This window comes from Cibotium barometz, chromosome 29, assembly GCF_041138505.1.
Source record: "Cibotium barometz isolate CiBa-2024 chromosome 29, ASM4113850v1, whole genome shotgun sequence".
Lineage (NCBI taxonomy): Eukaryota > Viridiplantae > Streptophyta > Polypodiopsida > Cyatheales > Cibotiaceae > Cibotium > Cibotium barometz.
The window spans coordinates 20,233,397-20,248,458 of NC_141074.1; the positions used below are offsets into that span (position 1 = coordinate 20,233,397).

General features: G+C 44.3%; 1 protein-coding gene across 3 annotated transcripts in view; it reads left to right on the top strand.

Annotated features, from left to right (window-relative positions):
* The first annotated feature begins 1,559 nt into the window (after nucleotides 1-1,559).
* The window catches only part of PSD (ARM repeat superfamily protein), a 67,438-nt gene continuing 53,935 nt past the window's right edge, over nucleotides 1,560-15,062 (top strand). For all 3 annotated transcript variants that reach the window (XM_086822967.1, XM_086822968.1, XM_086822969.1), the window contains exons 1-3: nucleotides 1,560-3,847; nucleotides 4,201-4,296; nucleotides 4,391-4,480. In XM_086822967.1, coding sequence (XP_086679093.1) covers nucleotides 2,108-3,847; nucleotides 4,201-4,296; nucleotides 4,391-4,480 — 1,926 coding nt within the window. In that variant the 5' untranslated portion in view covers nucleotides 1,560-2,107. The remainder of the gene's footprint in view (nucleotides 3,848-4,200; nucleotides 4,297-4,390; nucleotides 4,481-15,062) is intronic.

Below are 15,062 nucleotides of genomic sequence, written 5' to 3' on the forward strand. Positions count from 1 at the left end.
ACATGAGTTGACACTCACGAGAGGCGCCTGCATGACCGTTCGACATTTACATCACTGGCGGGTTTGGTAGAGCTGGCACCAACATATCTTTTCTATAGATTCTACAGAGCTGGAATACACCACTAGTCCACACCTACCCACTCCACTTAGCGTGTTCACATTATGGACGTCTTATATATACTTTATTATGTGTGTTAGTTACTTTATCTTCTTTGTAGGCCTCTTTTGTTGTGTGAAGAAGAAGAAGAATTTTTAGCCTCTCACCTTGTGTGTTCTCTTCTAGGGTTTGTGTGAGTGTGTATGTGCTTGCAAGAGCTCAAGCTCTCTTCTCCCCTGCATCTTTTCATTTAATAAATACAAAACAATGTTAGCACTAACTATGCACAAGACTTTTTTTAGTTCCTTTGACTCTCTTGCCCATTTGAACTATAACACGGATTCCTTGGGCATCTTACCCCCTTGAAAACATACTTAGCTTCTTTGAGCCACCAGCTTCTTAAATGTTATTTAATTTACTAGATCCTCTTGATCTTCAACATCTATTACATATTAACCACGGACAACCACGGCACAAGGAGAGGAGAGAAAAAATAAATCTTGGATTTCTAAAAAAATAAGATAAAAAAATCCCTTCATTGACCTTTTGTATTCTGATTGACCCTTTGTATTCCGATTGACCCTTTGTATTTTGGCTTCCATTCCTGTGTTTCGCTTCTTAATGTCTTTTACATATCGTAGCAACGCACGGGTTAAGTACTAGTATAAGTTATGGGAACTCATAAGCTTTTAAACACAAACACATTTTTGGTTTCTCTAGCTCCTCACTCCTTGAACCACAACTTAGCCTTTTAGCTCAATTCTTGGCAGTATTTTTAGCTAAAAAATGTGTTGTAGATTACATTCTCCATCGCTTTTAACAAAAATTAGTAATCCACAATGCAAGAGCTATTTGCTCTTATTCCTTCATGATCCACACCCCTCACTCCTTGAACCACAACTTAGCCTTGGCCCTTGATTAGCTCAATTCTTAGCAATATTTCAAGCTCAAAAAGTGTTGTAGATTACATTCTCCACCCCTTTTTTCATACCAAATCTTGTGTCCACTTGACACAAGACCAATCCAATTTTGTCCACTTGGGCACAAAAACATTTTCATACCAAAGTGTCCACTTGACATAAGACCAATCCAATAACGATTGCCAATCTTGGCCTCAATTCTTGTCAAAACTAAGCATCTTACTCAATACAGGTCCACAGCCTAGTCATATGGCTTTACATTCATAATCTAGCTATCTTGACTATCACATTCTCTTATTGCTTCTCTACCCTTAAGGAACTACTTAGGAATTACTCAAACATAAGATGAACAAGTTTCCACATGAAGTCTCACTCTAGGTCCAAACTTATCAACTTTCTAGATTCGCACAAAGTTGCATGATAAATTTCATTGGTTTAATACCCTTTCTCATGTTCAATGAGAACTTCATTACCTAAATCCATTAATATAATGGTTGATTTACAATCTACAAAACCCCATTTCTGAGGCTGTTGCATGATAGAAATTTGCGGGTGCAAAACAAAGCATGTTATGGCATATGACTAATTTACCGCGAGTTTGCCATTATAGGAGGACTTCGTTCCTTATTCTCTCCAAAAGCAATAAAAGAAAGACGACCCCACGAGTGCAAGAGCATTCTTAGCCGAATCGGGAGGAGAGCTTGGTGGGCGATTGTATTTGGCCGACTGCCTAAGTGGGCGATTGTGTTTAGGCCGACTGTCTTTGTGGGCGATTGCGTCTTGTGGTCTGAAGAAGTGGGCGATTAGAGTCACAGTAACAGAAGCTTATGTTGTTGCCAGGCCTTTCTGCAGTTCCATGAAGCAGCCCCACACCTGGGACACGCCCTCTGATTTGCTGAAAATTCTGCCCATTCTGCTCAAGGTGGGTGCCATCATGCAGTGGGACAATGATTGATGGGCCTCAGGGTCGCGGAAATGTAGCAACAAGTCCAGCATTGGGATCTTCTTTTTCTTCTTCTCTCACACAAAGCGTCCCAGGTAAACCTCTTGATCATCCACAGCAGGGTTGTGTCTTGGGTTTTTGTATACCATGGATGACTTTGAAAAGGCCATTATCTATAGCTTTGATCAGAGTGGAGGGGTTGATACTCAGCTAAGAGCTCAAGCAATGGCTTATTGTGAGCAAGCCAAACAGTCTCCCACCATCCTGCAAGCTTGCCTGGAGAAATTCAGGGTAACCCAGTATGCAGAAGTTCAGTTCTGGTGTCTCCAAACCCTAGAAGAGCTGGTTAGGGTTAGGTACAGACTACTGGATGTGCAGGAGAGGCTGTTTCTGCAGACCACACTTCTTGGCATGCTGTGCAGCTATGGGCTTGATGAGGAGGCCATGCAGCCAGACGCGAGGGCTTTGCCTCGACCGGTCTTTGTCAAAAACAAACTGGCCCAGATCATTGTGATCCTCATCTGCATTGATTATCCTTCAGGATGGCCCTCTGTCTTTTTGGATCTGCTAGGCTTCCTAGCCAAGAGCCCCGGAGTGGTTGATATGTTTTGCCGTGTCTTAAACACCCTAGATGAAGAGGTCATCAGCTTGGATTACCCCAGAAAGCCGGAGGAAGTTGCGGTTGCCACTCGTATCAAAGATGCCATGAGGCAGCAGTGTGTACCTCAAATAGTGGGAACTTGTTATAACCTTGTGATGCTCTATAAAGGAGTCCGGCCGCAGTTGGCAGGCACGGTGCTTGAGACACTGCAGAGATGTGTTGCATGGATTGACATCAACCTGGTTGCCAATGACACATTCATCCCTATTTTCTTTGATTTTGTTTCGTCTCCACAAGAGAGCATGGAGCTTAGAGGGGCAGCTGTCGATTGTTTGTTGGCTATTATTTTAAAGAGAATGGATGCACCATTGAAGCTTGCCCTCTTACATCGGCTCCAAATTGGTCGAATTTGTCCTCTTGTGGAAAAGCAAGACCTGGAGTTGGCCTTGAAGTTGAATGCTCTGCTCACTGGTTTTGCCACTGAAGTGTTGGGTTGTCACAGAAAGCTTTCTGGAAGTGTGGCTACTGGTCAAGCAACCACTTCCATACAAGAACTGTTGGATGCTGTTTTGCCCTCAATTTTCTACTTCTTGCAGTATGGAGAGGAAGACATATCATCCACAACTTTCCAATTTTTCTCCAATTATATTTCTACAATGAAAACCATCAAGTACTCGAATGAGAAGCAGGCTGCTCATTTGACACAGATACTTGATGCCATACTCAACAGAATGCGCTATGATCCAGCTGACACAGACTCCCTGGATGTGCCAGACAAGGCTGGGAAGGAGGAGGAAGAAAGGGTGTCTGAGTACCGTAAGGAATTAATTGGCTTGTTCAGGAGTATACATCGTATTGCCCCGAGTGTGACCAAAGATTTTGTAAAGACAACCCTTGCTAGATCTCTTGGAAATGTTGATGTGCCATTTGAAGATGCAGAAGCAGCTATCACGCTCCTGTATGTCCTTGGAGAGGGACTAAGTGAAGAATGCTTCAAACCCGGGGGTGGTGTTGTGGAGGAGATGGTTAGCATGCTATTTTCAGGGCAAATATCTTGCCATTCTCATCGGTTGGTGGCACTTATATATCTAGAAACTGTGACCAGATATGCACGTTTTGTACAGCAACACCCAGAGTATATTCCAGTGGTTCTGGGAATTTTTTTGGACAAGCGAGGGATTCATCATTCAAACTCTAATGTCAGTGGAAGAGCTAGCTATCTCTTTATGCGGTTTGTGAAAATGCTACGGCTCCAGCTCTTACCTTACGTGGAAATTGTTCTTCAGGTAAAAAGTTCATGCTTTTGGTGTGTTACACAGGGTGAAACTGTTGGTCAGTCTTTTAACTTTCTATGGGAATAAATCAAGCTATGCAAGTCTTAAAAGGGTTTGGTTGAACGTTAAAGGCCTTGTTGTCTAAACTGATTTCTTTACACCATGCAACATATGCACAAAGGCTGTGCATAGAACCGTCTGTCCATGACTGATGGGTGGCCACAATAAGAGCCCCGCTGCCCCCCCCGCCCCGCCCCACCCCACCACCCTACCTCCTCAGGCGGGTGACTTCAATGGTTCTCTATGCAGGCAAAGTTCTTCTTGAGATGCATTTTGAGTCAGTCTGGCTGGATTTTGATTTGCAGAGCTTACAAGATATTCTGGCCGGGTTCACTACTAGCAAAGCACTTGCCAAAAAAGCTCAAACTATTGGCTTTGAAGATGGAAGCCATGCCTTTGAGGTGATAAATCAACATTTCACATGTCGATGCTCAACTAGGCAGTTCTGGTTTAGATCTCAAGGCATTAATACTTGCACTATGCACAATTTTGTAGGCGATTGGTTTGCTTCTTGGAATGGAGGAGCTGTCTGAAGAAAAACAGACAAAGTTTTTGTCTGCTCTTTTAGTACCACTTTGCAGTCAGGTATGAAGCTCAGCTGAATTTCTCCACCACTATTGGCATTTTGCATTCAATAATGTGTCTTGAAATAATCTTGTCATGTAAACGTAAACATGTATGCTGTTTTCTACTTTTGGTTTTAGAGCAGTCTTGAGCCCCACAGCTTCACTGTGCAGCCCTGTTCTTAGAGCAGCATGTCATCCATGTTGAGAAACCCCAAACTCGTCTTTCTAGGTGACAGCCTTGTTCCATGTTTTCAACTAGTCAAGTCGAGCCTTGTCAAGAGGTCTATCGCACTGTGCACGACTAGGCGAAACTCGAGAGTGGTGTTGAAAGCCGATGCTAAATCTGTGACTAACAATGGAATTACAGGAAGAGTAGCAATCTGAAGAGCTGGGTCTAGATCAGGCTGCGGAAGCACTGTAGAGACGTCCAAACGAAGTTTGAACCATCTGACTAGCAAGGGGAACTCAGGTCCGCTGTGCTGGAGGCAAGATCATAGGCAAGGCCAAGCAAGGGTCTATCTCAAAATTCTCATCTACCAAGATCTAATCAGCAATCGTGAAACTCCTATGGCACAGGCTTCCTAATGAAGACAAAGCTCTCACATGGCTGATAGGGGGGCCTCACTAAACCACAATGCCACGGCTAGGGTCACGTGCAATGGACCGCACACTACCAACAATCATGGTTATGGAAGGAGGTGCCAGTTCTGGGAGTGGATCTGATTCTAGGGCAACTGTCATATAAGCAGTCACCCTTTGTTGTCTACAACTGTTGGCAGCCCCTCTTTGTGTGTCCATGCTCATCACAAAGAAAAAACTTGCATGTGTGCATCTTCTCTGCTAGCTCCTTAGGAGAGGAGGCACCCTAGTTTTGCTTTTGAGTTTACTTCTGTTTCTAGTGCTACTGGTTCGGTTCTATTGGTTTTGGTGCTATTTGTTTTGGTTTGGGGACCAACCACTATCGCACTGCACATAGATCAAGGCCAAGTGCATTACCAAGTCCATGGTATTTAAGAACCGTGCCTCTAAGTCAACTCAAAAGTAATACTGAGAACCGAGCCTCTAAGTCAACTCAAAGTATTGGGTTAGGATTAACCCTAATGTGCAAGAAATGGGGCCAAAAAAGAGAGAGAGAGAGAGAAATGAAATGATATATTAACGTCTTCAGAAGGCCAAAATGACCTATGAGACCAAAAAGGTTACAACAATTGGTGGATCTGATACAATGTCTGTGTAAGAAAAGCTAAAAACAACTAAACAACTAACTAAAACTGAAACAACTATGAGGAAAAGTAAGGTACTAGGAGCTCCTAATGGATAACATCTGGGAGGAAAACTCCAGCAACAAAGGTAAGCATCATATACATCACTATCCAAAGATGTCTCTCATCGGTCGATGGCGGATATCCTCAATGTCCTCCATGGTGAGCACTCTGACTGGACGTCTCCCATGCCGTGCTAGTATGAGCCTGATCCTCTGTTGTAGTCTCCGCCGGTGTCGAGATGGGCCTCTCATCTTGGGACGCCTGGACTGCCCCAGCTCTATAGCCCGATCAATCAGTGTACCTCTGGTGCGGCTATACTCTGGGGCTAGCTGCAATGCCTGCTGGCTTGACTGCTCAATCTTTGGTCGAAAGAAGTCTGTAATCTACCTCTCTAGGTGTCTCTCCCTCTCTGATCCCCTCCCTCTCAAGAGACCCTCTCTATGTCTACGCAGCTCCAGCAAGTATAATCCGAGGCATCTCTGATCCTGGTATCTCATGACTCTAGAAAGTGGTCCGAAACCCTCTCTGAACAAGTAGTGAAAACGGCCTCGTATCTCATAATATACTGGACAGTGACATATGTAATGTAACTCTGTCTCTGGCTCCATCTGGCACAGCTGACAAATCCTGGCCTCAGCTGGTACTCCTCTCTGAATCTGCCAGTCTCAATCTCTAGCTGGTGTGAGGATGTGCGCATCTGACCAATAGCACACCATATTCCATGAGAAAGATGAGTATCCATGTAGCTGGGTCTAATCACAAACCCATCCTCCGTGAGCTGGAGAAGATGATCTCTATAGAAAGCCATCTTCGTACCAAGCTCGTGTGTCGGCTGTATCCATGTCCTCCTAGTGTCCAGCTGAGTCAAGTCCTGCCTGATAAGTTTGGTTATCTTTGCCCATGTGAGAGAGAGGGAGGGTGCATCCAGGGAGTACTGAAATGGAGGTAGCCTGTTTATACTAAAGCCATGCAATTGGAACCAAGCTGTCGTCTATGCATATCAACATGATCCGTCTCCCTGTGATGCCAATTGTCGTGAAGACTCCAGGGCTAAGCGAGCATATCTGTCTCTAGGGAGAGCCCGAGTGCTATGTATGAAGGAGACTGATCGAGTGAGTGCCTCTACTACCAATGGGGGGCAGCCATCTGTGCACGGATAATATCAGGTGGTACGGAGGCCTTGGCCCTAATCATCCGGGAAATCATAGAAACCAAGGGCCTCTCCATACATCTCCATCCATCAGTGCTACCAGCTCGGCTGTGGTGATCCACTGAGGGTCCCCATATCTCCACTCCATACAGCATGGCTGAAGTGACCAAAGTGTCAAAGAGCCAGAGCTTTGTTCGAGGTTCCTGAAACTGAACCTACGAACACATCCTCTCTAGTCTCCCCAATGCTGCATAAGCTCTGGTCAATCTGGTCTCCGCTGCTCTCCTCAAGGAAAATAGTGGGCCACTAAAAACCACACCAAGGCAAGTATATGCATCTGTGTACTCCACTGTCTCCTGACCATATGTAAAGGTGGGTACTGACATCCTAACCCACTGTGCTGTGGTGTTAAACACCATCACCTTGGTTTTACCAAGGTTAACAGACAATCTTATTTGGTCCATCTCCAGATTTGTGTCTTGTTCACTTGAGGCCAGGCCGGTGTCTCATGTGAAGAGGCCAGTATTTTTGCTTAACATGGACGGGAGCCAGAGTGGTGCCACCCGTGTGTTAGCAGGATGGTGTCGTATTATGGACGGGAGCCAGAGTGGTGCCACCCGTGTATGACCTGGACTGTGTTCTATCCATGGGATTGTCACGCCATGGTAGAGCCAGTATTTGTGCCGTGTCTTGCCTGCTGGGCCGACGAGCACTTAAGCATTATATATAAGCACAAGTCATAAATTCAGTCCATCAAGTTAGTAATTCATCATTTCTATCATTGTAGAAGTCAACAGATATTATATAAAGGCAAGAGGTCAACCTCTTTGGGGCTGACCAAGGGCTCAGTTATGTACAAGCATTAAAGCAACCTTTTTGTACCATATTAAATACACGAAAAGCTTACACCAATCTCTCTCTCTCTTCTTTTGTCTCCTCTGTCTTAATCATGTTTTTCAGCATCTTGTTCTTAATTGGGCTTAGGGCTGTGGATCAATACAACAAGGCTTTCGCACATGCAACAGCTCCATCCTTGGGAAATAGTTTGCGGTGCATCTTTCCCAAAATACACCCCTCACATACACGTCTTGTTGGAGACTCAAGAGGCAGTATATTGTCAACCATATGATGCTTTTGCAAAAGCATCAAATTCCCAAAGTTTACATGCCTAAAACAAGCATGCAATAGCTTTGTATCATGCATAGCAGGAGTGTGGGCAGCCACTGTATGTGCATCATATGTCATATGAATACATTTTTGCAAGAAGTGATATGGCTAGAAGCACCACTATCAAAATACCAAATTACATGCTTACTGTGGGACGCAATGCAAGACATCCTGTTCTGTAGCGCTTGGTGTGTCACTAGTGCATGTGACCAAAAATGTCCACTCCTCGGGGACTACATCAGTAGATTGCTCTGCTTTGTCATATAAGTGTCAGCTACTGCACTACCTGCATTTTCCTTCTTCTCTTTTTCCATCCACTTTCTACATTCATTTATGTAGTGGCCAGGCTTATAACAATAGTGACATTTGCCCTTCTTTTTGGCCTTGCTAGCATTCCCTTTTTCAGATGTATCATCTCCAGAAGAGGGCTGTCTATGACCAGCCTTATTGGACTGGTGTCCTCCATGCTTAAAGCTCTTTGCTTTCCCCTTGTCCTTGGCTGAAAATGCCCCGTCACCACCACGGTTGCTTGATAGATTTGCTCTTGTTTGTTCTTCCTGCAAGAGTAAACCCACCAACTCTCTAGGTGACTGGATGAACACCTCCTCTCATAGAAAGATTGAGAGAGGTGTGAAAGCCCAAGTAAGAAGGGTCAAAGAATTCAGTGTGTTGGTGATTAGTTGCTTGTGTCACATGCACTTTGCACTGTAGTGCATGGTGACAAGATGGCTCATCATCAGTGCAACACTGTACAGTAGTAGAACCCTTTAGGATTTGATATTTGTTGTACGCCGTGAAATCCTAGTCCAGGATATGCCAAGCACGAGCTACGTAGGTCATTCCTCAGCCTTAGAGAGTCAGTCAGTCAATCAAAGTCCTTTAACCCACTTGGAGATTATTCATGCATATAGAAGTCATAGAAGCCTTAGAGTTTGCATCAAGACATGTTTGCATTTTGCATAGCATTCATCCCATATGCATGTAGACCATCTAGACCGTTGTAGAAGCCTCATGATATCATCCAGTATTTTATCCTAATTATTTGGCATTTTTTCATATTTTTCTAGCATTTAATACCATCATTATTCTATTTATTCATTTAGCAAGTCATGTAGCATCTTATGCTATAGTCAGCCAGCATTTATAGGCAGCCGACAGCAGATGTGTGCATATAAATAGCCATCGTTGCATCATTCCATTCATCCATCCTCATTGGAGTTAAGCGCATCAAATCTTTAGCACAAGGAGCATTAACGCTTAGAGCATTCAGCATATCATCAACAAAACGCATCTCCTACAGCATTCAGCCAAGGAGTCACTTCAACACCCTGCGTTTTCAACATACAACCAAAATTCAGCACTTCATTTCATCAGCGTTTTTCTACAGTCCTTCCGGTGAAGGTAAAACGCATGCATTCATTCATTTTCAACACATACACTCAGCCTAGAATAGTCCCAAAGCTGCCCATCTCTCAGCCTCGGATCAAGGGCATTGTGGAATCTCTTGCATCTATTGATGTTTCTGTAGATGAAGATGATAAGGTGGAAGTATGTCTACGTGGTCTTGGACGACAATACAAGGCATTCCATACGTCTATTCAGACTCGGGATAACATTCCCAACTTTACAGATTTTGTGTCAATGTTGATCATTGAAGTAAAGAGGTTGGATAAAGACCAATCTTTATAAAACAAAAACAGTTCAAAGTAGCAGGCCTTCTATAGAAGTTTAGGTAGAGGACGAGGTGAAGGTCATGGACGTGGCCAAGGTGGTGGCCTAACAGGTAATTAGAATTATGGTCAGCAGCAGCAGTAATAGTTCCAGGATTCACAATAGTTTAGTGGCAAGGGAGTCAAAGAGGTTGTGGTAATTGGTAAAGGCAGCATAACGATACACGAGGCTGTTTTCACTGTGGTAAGCTTGGACATGTGCAAGCAGATTGCTATAAGAAGCAGAATGACATGCGAAATGAAAAAGTGCAGCAAAATAACTATGCGTCCTCTAGCAAAAATAATGAGGATAATGAGAGGTTGTTTGTAATGCAACATGTAGTTAATGCTGTGTGTGGAAATGATGTAACATCATGTAAGGATAATGTATGATATGTTGATTGAAGCGTTTCGAAGCACATGACAAGTCATGGTGAGTGGTTCAAGGAAATGAAGAGTCTTGAAAGACCAGGTTTTGTTGAAACAGGAGATGATACTGCTCATCCGATTGCCCATGTTGGAGATGTGTCATTGTCTATGTAGGATGGTAAGGTGAAGTACCTTGCAAATGTACTTCATTTCCCAAACATTACAAAGAATCTGGTTTCAATTAGCGAGATAATTGAGCAGGGGTTACAGGTCCGCTTTAATCCTGATGGTTGTTAAGTCGAAGACTTTAAAGACAAATGCAGGCTAGTTGCAAAACGCAATAGAGTGGGCAGAATATTTATACTAGATGTAAATATGTCTGAAGTGAAAGTTGCAATGTTTGCACAGGGTTCATGAATTGTTGCAGATACAGACATTTGGCATAACAGAATTGAGCATGTAAATGTTTAAAGAATGAAATCTATGCAGACTAAAGAAATCGTGACAAGGCTGCCTAAGTTTAAAGTTGATGGTATGCAGAAAGTATGTGAAGCATGTTAATTTGGGAAGCAGACAAAGTATGTGTTTCCACATGATAGAAATGTGGGCAGGAATGTACTAGATATGGTACATACACATATATGGAGTCCTACAAAACTATGTCTATGGGTGGTTGTAGATACTATGTAACATTCATTGATGACCACACGTGGGTGTATTTCATGAAGGAGAAGAGTGAAGTTTTCACTCATTTTTAGAATTTCAGAGTGATGGCTGAAAAGCAGACATGAAAGCATGTGAAGTGCCTAAGGTCAGATGGAGGGGGAGAATACTTCTCCACTGAATCCTCTGATTTCTTGCGGAAGAATGGCATTTAGAGATAATTTACATGTAGATACACTCTGTAGCAAAATGAGCGAAAAAACAAGCACATTGCAAAGATAGCACGAGCATTGATGGTAGAGAAGAATACGTCACATAGCTATTGGACTGGGGTTGTGTTTACAACAGTTTATATCATGAACATGACTCCTATTGCAGCCATACATGATGTAACGCCAGAGCAGAAGTTTACTGGCAAGAAACGTGATTTGTCTCACTTGAAAGTTTTTTTTATATTGCATATGTGCACGTGTCATATGAGTTGTATACTAAGTGGGATCCAAAGGCAGAAAAATGTGTTTATTGGGTATTCCCTTGAGCAAAAGGGATATAGATGTTATAATCCTGCTATACGTGAATTGAGGGTAAGCAAGGATGTTGTATTTGATGAGATGAGTAGTTGGTATGCTGTTGACAAAGATGCTGTTGGGGCTGATGTAAGTGGAAATGTGGTTGCATAGAATGCAAGTCAACAATCACAGTCATTGAGTGGACCTGGAGAGTCCTCTTGTGTTGGGTCTCTTGATAGACCATGGAGTGGCAGGCTGCGTCATAATAGCAGTCGTGGAAATGTATTTCATACATCACACAATGGCAAAGAGAAAGTGGTTGAGTCTCTTGGTATGCTTGAGGGCATTCTTTTGTTGATGGAGTCTAGTGGCTCGGAGATGAGCCTTGATGAGGAGTTTGGAATTCCAGCAATGAGGACACCTCGTGTAAAGAAGGGTTTGGAAGCCATGAATGCAAAGTTACAAAGATCTGGAAGAGTCAAAAACCCTGTGTACAGATTGACTTCCGATGGTTATGTGGCACATCACTATGCTTATATGGCAAAAGTTGTGTAGGTTGTAGAGCCCACATGTTTTGATGAGGCTATTGGAAATGTGTATTGGGAGAAAGTTATGAATGAGCAGATGGATGCATTGTATGGAAACGAGACTTGGGATTTGGTGCCATTTTTTGAAGATAAGAAAGCTATTGGATGTATAAGGTGAAACATAACAGTGATGGTAGCATAAGCAGGTACAAGGCTAGATTGGTAGCCAAAGGATATATGTAGACACATGGGATTGATTATGAGGAGACATTTTCCCCGGTTGCAAAGATGGCAACTGTGAGAGTTGTGATTGCGGTGGCTGCAACTAAAGGCTGGTTTTAACATCAAATGGATGTAGAAAATGCGTTCTTGCATAGTGACTTGTAAGAAAAAGTGTATATGGATCAGTCACCTAGTTTTGAGGATACAGGTTACCCAGAGTATGTATGTAAGCTTTGTAAGGCCTTGTATGGGCTGAAGCAAGCTCCACGAGCATGGCATGACAAGATTGCTGAGTATCTTGTCACTATTGGTTTTCATATGGCAGATGCAGATCACTCTTTGTATGTGCGCAAGAGTGATAAGGGTATTGTGATCATCACCATCTATGTAGATGATCTTATTGTTGGGAGTGACAACTTGGAAGAGATTGAGCATGTGAAAAGTCTGTTAGAAGTCATCTCCTATCTATATTCATACACCAGGGCCTCTGTTGTGGGTGTGCCCGCCCTGTATAAGGTGTTTTATCATTTTTCCACACTCCCCGTATTTTTTCCTATTTTTTTCCATTTTTCCTAGTGGTGGGGAGGGTTGCGAGAGGATGCCAGGAGCACTCCAGTGTTGGCCGACTGCATGTTTCTCAGTCGTGGGCTACTGGACTGCTGGCCGACTGGAGGTTCTCAGTCGTGGGCACTTGTCTGCTGGCCGACTGCATTTATGCAATCGTGGGATCATTTTCAGCAGTCGTGGGCACTTTATATGCTGGCCGACTGCCCTCCCAGGGATGTATATATGGGCCCCTTGCCCCCACCACTTCCTCATTCAGTTTTCTGGGGATCTTGTGTATAGAGAAGAGTTTACACACCTATCTCTCTGTGTTTCTTGTGCTGTTTATTTTCTGCAGTCTACTTGCTCTTGTCTACCCAAGTTTGGTTATCATTTCCGTTGCATATGTTGACATGGTATCAGAGCCCTAGGCTCTAGAGAGATCTTGGGCGTTTTTCTGAACAAGAGGGGGAGCGTTAGGCTGCTGATTGGTGGACTGTTTTGGGCTGAACGGGAAGAGAAGGTGCAAGAGGAAGGCGGGCCAAGGTGCTGGACAGCCACTTGCAGGTTTACAGATTTTTTTTCCCCACCCACCCACCCTTTCAGGTTACTCTCCGCGATGGCAGATTTACTAGAGATGGCTGAGAAGCACGTGAAGATTCCGACTCTCCCCACGTTCCCAGTGGATCGTTAGTTGGACGGGTCCAATTACGGCATCTGGAAGGTCATGATGGAGTCGGTGCTGGAGTCATATGACCTTGCTAATTTTATCATCATTGGGGTGCCACGGTCGGAAGCTGAGGAAGGGGAGTTATTATCGACGAGGAAGGACCGAGAGGCACAGGCACACATGTGGGATCGTGTCAACGCCAGGGTCCGATCGTTTATTTTCCTCAATTGCACACCACAAGTGATCAATCATGTGAAGCACATGACGCTGGCGAGAGGCATATGGGAGCACTTGGCTTCTTTGTATAACAGGGTATCCCCCATGAAGCGGATCTCCTTGGAAGTGCAGATGCGGGTTATGAACCCTGCAAAGTCTTCGACGATGCGGTAACACATCAACAAGTTGCAGGCCCTTCAGCAGGAAGTCCTACAAGCTGGGAAAGAGATATCATCTGAAGATATGGCCATCACTTTGCTTTCCCACTTGCTTGGTCAGTATTCTGCTTTCTATTCCTCGTTGATCACGAGTGGCAGGCTCAGCACCATTACTTGGGAGGAGCTTGTGCCAATGGTCTTGGACCAGGAGGAACGTTTCACGAACCCTCCTCACGGCGGAGGTTCGGAGGCCTTAATTGGCCAACGGTCGAAAGGCCGGAATACCAACAAGAGCAAAGGGAAGGCTTCACCGGAGAAGTCTTCTTAGAAGAAGCCTGATCCAGAACGAGAGAAGCTGAAGGCCGAAAGATCTTGTAAGGATTGTGGCGAGAAAGGCCACTACTGGAGGAAGTGCCCTAAGCGGACAGGGAAGAGTGCTGATTCCTCAGCCTCAGCTGCAAAGACTCTGGGATTTGTGCACTTAGAGATGGTGGACTCCGATGCTTCATCATCTTTGAGCGAGGAGGCAGTTGGCTTCACCGCGAAGGATACCCGGGAATGGATTCTCGACAGTGGTGCTTCCAGGCACATGACTCCATCCCGTGACTTCTTTCTGGATCTGAAACGGCAGTCAGGTCGTATCTTTGTTGGCGATAACTCCACTATTCCGATACATAGTGAGGGTCGGATGGAGATTATTCCCGACGGCAAGGGGGGCAAGCATGCTTCCCGTGTTCTTTATGTCCCTGCTCTGGGTTTTCATCTTCTGTCAGTGCATGAGGTATGCAAGACTGGCTTTCAGGTGGAATTTGAGGAGCATTCAGTTGCTCTAAGGGACCGTGAGACAGGCAAAGTTGTTTGGGAAGGCGGGTTTACAGCCAGGAGCATGGACACACAAAGAGAAGATGCACACATGCAAGTTTTTTCTTTGTAAGAAAAAGTGTATATGGATCAGTCACCTAGTTTTGAGGATACAGGTTACCCAGAGTATGTATGTAAGCTTCGTAAGGCCTTGTATGGGCTGAAGCAAGCTCCACGAGCATGGCATGACAAGATTGCTGAGTATCTTGTCACTATTGGTTTTCATATGGCAGATGCAGATCACTCTTTGTATGTGCGCAAGAGTGATAAGGGTATTGTGATCATCACCATCTATGTAGATGATCTTATTGTTGGGAGTGACAACTTGGAAGAGATTGAGCATGTGAAAAGTCTGTTAGAAGTCATCTCCTATCTATATTCATACACCAGGGCCTCTGTTGTGGGTGTGCCCGCCCTGTATAAGGTGTTTTATCATTTTTCCACACTCCCCGTATTTTTTCCTATTTTTTTCTATTTTTCCTAGTGGTGGGGAGGGTTGCGAGAGGATGCCAGGAGCACTCCAGTGCTGGCCGACTGCATGTTTCTCAGTCGTGGGCTACTGGACTGCTGGC